This window comes from Trifolium pratense, linkage group LG6 (genome assembly GCF_020283565.1).
Source record: "Trifolium pratense cultivar HEN17-A07 linkage group LG6, ARS_RC_1.1, whole genome shotgun sequence".
Classification (NCBI taxonomy): domain Eukaryota; kingdom Viridiplantae; phylum Streptophyta; class Magnoliopsida; order Fabales; family Fabaceae; genus Trifolium; species Trifolium pratense.
Genome location: NC_060064.1, coordinates 12,007,427 through 12,015,937, shown reverse-complemented (window position 1 = coordinate 12,015,937; position 8,511 = coordinate 12,007,427). Strand labels below are relative to the sequence as shown.

General features: G+C 29.1%; 1 protein-coding gene across 1 annotated transcript; it reads left to right on the top strand.

The window, feature by feature from the left end:
• Window positions 1-2,887: 2,887 nt before the first annotated feature.
• On the top strand, window positions 2,888-4,443 carry LOC123890121 (protein SRC1-like). The gene is made up of 2 exons (XM_045939669.1): window positions 2,888-3,436; window positions 4,214-4,443. The coding sequence occupies exon 1, from the start codon at window positions 2,960-2,962 to the stop codon at window positions 3,410-3,412; it is 453 nt and encodes a 150-aa protein (XP_045795625.1). The 5' UTR covers window positions 2,888-2,959; the 3' UTR covers window positions 3,413-3,436; window positions 4,214-4,443.
• The last annotated feature ends 4,068 nt before the right edge of the window (window positions 4,444-8,511 follow it).

Sequence of the window (8,511 nt, the reverse complement as noted above, 5' to 3'; positions counted from 1 at the left end):
AAATAGTTGTTCGAGTTTAGCTTACTTGGTAGGGACATCAGCATTTTATATACAGAGTCGGCGTTTGAATCTCGAACGCTCCACTTATCCATCTTTAAAGATGGAATTTCAAGCCACTAGGTTAACTGACAAAAAAAATTGTTTAAGTAGTTAATAATCTTGAATTAAAAATATTCATTTGAGAAAATTTAAATTATGATTAAAATAATCATTAGTCAAATCTTACTCGACCAAATTCTAAATTGTCATAATTTTTTTTAGAAATGAGATAGTAATGATTGTATTATCCTATCTTATCTCCGTATTTTAATTTATTTTAGCTGAATTTAGATCATTTAAAGTGAATAACGTATAAAGTGAAAAAATAAGAATTGTGATTATAACAAACTCTATGATATAGCTATAATATCCACTTTTAATTTATTTATTAACGATTGATATTACTTACATTATATTATAAAAAAAAAAAATCACTTTTACTTTAGATATCCCGGATCCATTTTATTTATCATAGAAAAAACTAAAATCAAATGAAAAAGTAGTAATAATTAGTATGCTTTTTGACAAAGTTTTTTTTTTGTACAAGTAGAAGAAATAAAAGAAAAGAAAAACAAATTATCTAGAAAAGAAAGTCCCACGAGCATCAGCTAGCAGGAGAAGCTTTTTGACAAAGTTATGTCCCCTATACGGCTATTCCATTAAGAAAAACATATTTATTTTACAAATATACAACAAATATATTCCCGCCGTCCCATATTATAAGAAAAAAAAACCATTTTTTCTTGTCCCAAATTATAAGCAAAAGCAATTCACTTTTATCATTTTTAAAATTTACTTTTACTTACTCTCATGAAATTTAATGCAAATTGCATTTAATTTATTTTCTTTCTTCTTTTTCTCATAATCAATAACCAATAAAAAAAAATTTACATCTTACTATGAAACTTATTTCAAGAAAAACACAAAAAGTCATACATCAAATTATCATATTCAACTTTTCTTAATAAGTGTGAAAACTTTTTTTTTCTTATAATATGAGACGGGGGAGTATCTTTTTATTTTTTTTTAATATTTTTTACATACTTCGATTTACGTGTTTGTGAGTGAAAAGTGGGTTGATATCAATTTTGTGTCTCAAATTTGATGTTTAAATAATAAACTTCTTCCATTAATTAGGTATCTTTTTCACTTTAGGTAGAAATCATAGTGTTTTTTTTTGGTACATAAATTATAGTGTTTTTAATACCAAAAAAATAGAAATGAAATCATAATTTCCTAAAGCAAATGAAAATACTAGGAAATAAGATGATAAAGAAATGAAATAGGAGGAGTATACCCCAAAGGAGAGTCTAGAATACAGTTGAATTAATTTTCAAAATCAATACTCCCTCCGGTCCTTATTATAAGGAACAATTTAGAAAAAACACACATACCAAGAAACCTTATCTTTCTTAATAAAAATTCTAAAATTTTACAATCTATTCCAAAACTAACCTTGGTGTATTAATTTATCCTTAGGGAATATATCACTCTAATTAATGCATAACTTTGGAATGGATACAATTTAATAAGGGTAAAAATGGAATTGTAAGAATAAATTTAATGATTGTTTCTTATAAAAATGACCAAAATTTTTTTCCAAATTGTTCCTTATAAAAAGGACTGGAGGGAGTACTATTCTTATCCGAATAATGAATGAACCTAACAATTTGGACATATACTTTTGATGATTTGTTATTTTTTGTTTAATGCATGTCGATATCCCGATTTAGAAACTTTATATCTTCAAATTTCATACGCGTCATTTATTTAAATAGCTTCTCTATTACACAAAAAACTAACTACTACACTTTAGGCTCCAAATGTGCCATGTTTTATTAACTACTCAATTGTTTAATCGTTAAGCTGTCGACACCTGTTTGGTTCCAAAGCACCATGTAATATCATTGTCCAATTTGATCCTATCGAATCTCAACTGTGCCAACAAGAGCTTTCATGTTGCATAGTTTCATGATTTTTAGCTTTAGAAAAAGAAGAAAAAAAAAGAGAGAAATAATCTATTTATAAAAATTTTAAATTTCACCACATCCAAAACTCTTGTTAAATTTAACCCAACATAAGACTAAAATTTAAAATTTTCCTTGAGAAAAACTGAAGTCTCGTGTGTATATAGAATATAGAAAAAGATTTGATTAAAAAAACAAAGAAGAAAGAATATAGACAAAGATCTAAAGTGAGATTATAAAAATTGACATTTATCTTTTTATAAATCGATGTCGTAAACATGAGATTTGAAAAACTTTCTTTTGGGTTTTTTTGGTTTTGAAAAAACTTTATTTCACATTAAATATAAATAACACTTATATAAAGAGTGACACTCCATTTTAGAAAGAAAAAAAAATTAATCATTTTAATCAATCAAGTTAGTCCAATGGTTCAAATCTAGAGCTTTAGGCTCAAAATATTAGTACATGAGATAGGATCTAAAAGAACTTTAATTCAGTGAGTACAATTATAATTATAAGTAAAAGACAATTTTCATAACAACATGTTCTTGTGAGTTTAATTCAATTGATAGAGTAATTTCAGGGAAAAAAATCTCACATTAAAATTTATTTTAAATATCTAAACATCAATCCTTTTTTGAGAAATTCCTATAGTTAACAAATTCCTGTCGACATATATTATATTACATATATCATGCCTATTTTTAATTAGATAACTTTTTAAAAAATAAAAAATATCTTCATAATTATTAATTACACGTATAGAGTAGTATACGTCAATGGTTATTTTAGTCATTTCCACAAAAATGGTGTGGATAACATTTTATATGGTCCTATTTTGTCCTTTTTCCTCACTTCTCTACCTATAAATACCATAGATCATCCTAACAAAAATCACATCAAATCAAAAACATAACAAAGAAAACACACATTGATACAAACACATATACACAATGGCAGGAATCATGAACAAGATTGGTGATGCTCTTCATATTGGAGGAGACAAGAAAGAAGGAGAACACAAAGGAGAACAACAACATGGACAAGGACATGTTGGAGGAGAACAACAACATGGCTATGTAGGAGGAGAACAACAACATGGCTATGTAGGAGGAGAACAACATCATGGTAGTGAGTACAAAGGAGAACAACAACATGGATTTGTTGGAGGACATGGTGGTGGTGAGTACAAAGGTGAACAACATGGGTTGATAGGAGGACAAGGTGGTGTGTACAAAGGAGAACAACTTCATGGAGAAGAAGAACATAAGGAGGGATTTGTTGACAAGATTAAGGATAAGATTCATGGTGAAGGAGGTGAGAAGAAAAAGAAGGAGAAGAAGAAGAAACATGATGGAGATGGTCATGAACATGGTCATGATAGCAGCAGCAGTGACAGTGATTAGATCTTAATTTCATCATGTTGAGAGGTAGTTAATTAAACTTTTGTTTTTCTTTACGACCCTTTCATTAAAAATTTACATGATTATTTTTATTGGCCGGTCCTATAATCAAGCGATCTAAATAAGGGTTTTGGGTCCCTGAAATTGCTGTTGGGATAGGACTGAAATCTGAAACTACTTGATGTCAAAACTGATCCTCAAATCGAATTAAACTAGTGATGAAAGTAAAAAAAATAAAAGCTCTCGGCTCTAAAATTTTGAGCTAAAAAATAGGCCTCACAAAAAATTTATTTAGTTATAAATATATAACATCAAGGATTGCTTTAGTTGAATTAGTAAAGTTAAAAGTCTAAAATCATCTTACGCATAAGTTCAACCATTGACAAATATTACATTAGTTTGATGGCTATGATGGTCAGTTTGGGAAGCAGATTTCCTGCTGTAATATTCCACAAAGTTTTCACGCAATTTTGATTGTGGACTGTCCGATCTGTTATGTATAGTTGTGATTATTTTGATAGATTTTATAGCTGATTTGATCTGATCCGTCCGATCAAGAAACAATGGCTGAGATTGAAACTGCGTGAAACTGTGTGATTTTATTACTGTAGCAAATCCGGATCCGTCAGTTTGTTAGGAAAATATTAATTGCATTTTTTTATAGCCGTTCCAACATTTTATATTTTCTCTTTCTTTTTTCTCTAATTTTTATTTTTTAAGATTTTATTTTTAGTTCAATTTTTTTTTCTTTTCAAGATTTTGCTAGCATATTAATTTCTCATGTTATTTTTCTTGTGATTGCAGGTGTATGGAACCATATGTGACGGCTGTGTCCTACTGTTTTTAGTAATTTCTTAATTGTTATAATATCTATGTATGTGAGTGGGAAAAAAAAGTGTTTGTAGTTGATAATTCGAGTGCTTGTAAAAATAATATGCGGTTAGATTGGTTTGTGAAACCCCTACTGCTTTGTTTAATGTTTGGCTGTATATTATCTTAAAGAAATTATAATTAAGGATTTCTACTATTAGTAAGTATGAGTTTTCTTTTCAGTTTAGCTACAATTATTAGCAAGTACTAAGTAGTATTAGTTATTACATATTTTGTTTTTTTATAAGCAAAAATTAAAGAAAAATGCTGAATGCAGTGAAAATTGGTCTCACGAACCGATCGCGAATGACGTGTCACATGACAATTTACATTTCATTTTTTCTTTCTTTATTTACTCTTATTTCTCTCTCCTAAGTATTCTTCTTCCACATCTCCTTCCCACTTTACATGGCATAGCAGAACACAGATCTAATACATAGATCTCTTATCCTACCTTTCAGAGGAAGTGGAGCACGATTAGAAGTGTACCATCACGGGATGGCGGTGTCGACTTTAATGTAGCGGTGGTGACTTTCAACTTTTGGGATTAACTCTAATCAAGCTTCCATTTTTATTTTTGGATTTTAAGTTTGATTGAGGTGTTTGATTATACAAAATTGTATTTCATCACACAAATTTTTACATTGCTTAGGAAAAATTGTCCTTCAATTTACTATTGAGATTAATTTTATTCTAATCATTCTATTGTGTTGTTATGTTGTTTCTGTTCTGGTGAATTTGTGTTGGGGAAGCAAACCGTCATGTGGAATGTGTGTTGATGAAAAATCATGTTATTTGCTATGATTCTAAGAATGCTATATGTATTATAGAATCAACATTTAGATTAATTATATATGTCAACAAGAAATAGAAGATGAGGAATATAGTGTGAGTGAGGTCAGTTATTGCTATGAAAGAGAAGACGGAGTGAAGTAAGTGTAAAACAACGTAAAAAACAGAGCTATTATTATATTTTTATTGAACCGCCCATGATTTCCGGTCAACAATGAATTTGATTGGCTAAGGGCCAATTCGTGAGGTATTCGTGAAAGTAGCTCTCGCGATAAATAGCATCACTGAAAATTAAATTATAAGAAGTACAAGGTGTACTCAACCCTTACAATTTGAGGAACAATATTAGATGTTCATGGATACATTCTAATGGGTCATTACACCAATAAAAAAACAAGAGAAAAAGCATTCTCAACTCTACTATAATAAACCAAAATTAGTAAATACTAATAATCTGATTAACTATAGAAGATAAATTTGCAGCTTCTCAAAATACTATTACATAGTCTTCAAATACTCCAAATTGTAGTTAATCTGATCAAATGACGAGCCTTCATTTCTTTCATGTTCCTCACCAAACCACTAGAGGAATTGAAATAAATCTAAACTTTCTCGAAAGAAATAAATTTCACCTTCAACTATTTATAAATATTCATCCAAGATTCCAAATTAGAGTTGAAAAAGAGCAATTAAAAAATAAATGTTGAATGTCTTCGTCCTCTCGAAAGCAAAAAGACAACACATTTCACGCGGGTTAACAATGATGACCTTGCTTGTCAAGACCATACGTGTCGGTAATCTAGTTAATAATAATCTCCAACAAAAAATACTTGCTTTTGATGGTATATCGTTCACCCATAAATTTTTGTATAACGTACTCATACATATTTTATTAATGTCATACTATTTTTTGTTAAATTCTGATAATAAATATTTTTATAACAAATGAATTTTAATCACGAGAAATAAACACTTATTCTATAAGCAGCAAATAGATTAAATTATAGGAAAATAACAAAAGTTTAGAGAGATATAGACCAATTTTGAAAAGAAAAAAAAAAAACATAAAGAGGTTCTGCACATTCAAAAAATTGCTTTTGATCTCTATTGTGTGTGACTAAAAATTAATATAGTTGATTTAGTTGATTCGGTTGTGATTTATCTAGTACACTAGAAATCTGAGTTCGATCCTTCAATTATTTCTTTATTTCCATAATTTAGACTTTCCTTTTCATAATTTCGAAATAAGTCATTTCTTTATCTTTAGTTCAATAATTTCATAATTCCATTCCAATCATACGTATTAGTAATATCAAATTCGAATTTCAAAATCATATAATTCAAAATAACTAATTTGATTATTGGTTATATACGATATTTCATAAAAAAAAGGCAAGGCTATCTTACTTTTATTTGGCATGAGAACGTAAGTAGATAACCTATTTAAAAACATAAACGTAAACTAGCATAAGTGTAAGAACAAGATACAAAGAGAAACAAAATCAAACAAAATCAAACCAAGGCCACCCGTGAAAACAAACAGAGATCCAAAAAATAGCAGCACAAGAGGTGGCAATTTGAGCCACCAATTCACCATCCAATCCATCCACTTATTTATCCATTCAATCTATTAGAAGAAACTGAAAATGAAGAAGTTAAAACAAAAACAGGAATTCTGGAAATAAAATAAATTGGGAAAAAAAACAAGAATTAATCAACATAGGAAACAAAACATTTTTTGGGCTAGTCATGAAAATATGCATAGGCCCAATAACAAAAAATAATTCAAGGCCCAGTAATGAATAGTATTTTAAGTATTTTTCTTTTTAAAATAATAAATATTAATGGAAATATTATAAAAAATAATTTAATTTAATTATAAAAATATATTAATAGTAACCAAAAGTCAATACCAATCAACCAACGCATTAACGTGGTCAACAGTGAAACTCCGGCAAAAATTCTTCTAGAACTCCAAATTCATCCATAACTTATTCGCTATTCTTCCAGAACTTGCATCTCTGACTTCTCGAAATTCCTCCCAAGATCCTATGATATTCCTCGTGCCAAACCTGACGTCATTCATCAAGAGTTATTATTGCCTAACAAATGAATTACCAAGACATTATTTATTACACAAGCTCTCTTCATTGTGTTGACATTCTTTATGAACATACTCGTAGATTTCACAAGTATGTTAGTATCATTCAAGATGTCAAAAATCTTCTACATCATAAATTGGAAGTATGCATTGTCCCCACCCTTAGGGAAGGAAAATTATGTCATGGTGAAAGTTAAAAAAGCACAAGGAATGTTTGAAAAGTACAAACAAAGAGTCCTATGAATAAAGGGCGAAAGTTAAGCTATCACAATCTCTAAACAAATCTTTGGACAAATGTACCGCTCCCAAATTAATATTTTTCACTTTGTATTATTGGTAAATACAACAATGTATGACCTAACCAAAAAAAAAAATACAACAATGTATGCAAGTTTAATAGTATATTAATTTATTCAAGATTAACCAACATGTTTAAAATACGATTACTTCAACTCATTTTATGTACCAATCAAGTTATTAAAAAAAATTGGAAAGATGTACCCAAAAAAAATGGAAAGAAAAAAAATCGTATTTTGAAAAAATCAACCACAGAACAAAATAGACGCTGAGAGATGGAGTAATTAATAGGGATTGCTAAATTAGTTGGGCAAATTAATAGAAAGAAACCATGGTCTTTTTTTCTTCTTTTTTTTAATGAGCAGAAAGTCAGAAACCATAGTCTCTAGTCTAAAGTTTAAACCGTGGTTTTGAATTTCCATCTATCTGAGTCATGCACAATACATGTGGCAACAGGCCTAGAAAACAACCAGCAGCGACCGCAACAATATTATACTAGAAATTAAGGATACCACAGTTTCTGTTTTGTTTTACCACTTTTTATATGTTTATTTATTTATTTATTTATTTATTTTGGTTTTCACTACCAGTATCCGGTCCACTTAATCTGGTTTGAAAGTTTTGACATCAAGTGGTTCAAGTCTCATTCAGATCGCAGTTGCCAGGGATCGAACCGTAATCCTTCCTATCAAGTTCATTGTCAATCACCACTAAAACAACTAACTATTTGTCACTTATTATTATTTAATATATACAAACCAAAACAACAGTTCCAGCTAACAGAAAACAGAGAATCTGTGGTGTGACCACTTTACTTAACTCATATTCATTCATTCACTTTCTCTCTATAGTCTATATATATAACACTTCAAATTTTTCTTCTTAACTATCAACTTCTGTTTCATCAAATACAATTAAAGCTTCAATATCACATATATATATACTAATCTTGCAATGGCTTCTTTAATACTTCTATTTTCAGAGCTTGTTTGGAACCAAGAATGGGATACTACTGCTCTATTAGCTGCATATCCTCCTCCTC

Coding starts and splice junctions, on each gene's coding strand:
- LOC123890121 (XM_045939669.1), top strand. CDS start 2,960: ATGGCAGGAATCATGAACAAGATTGGTGATGCTCTTCATATTGGAGGA.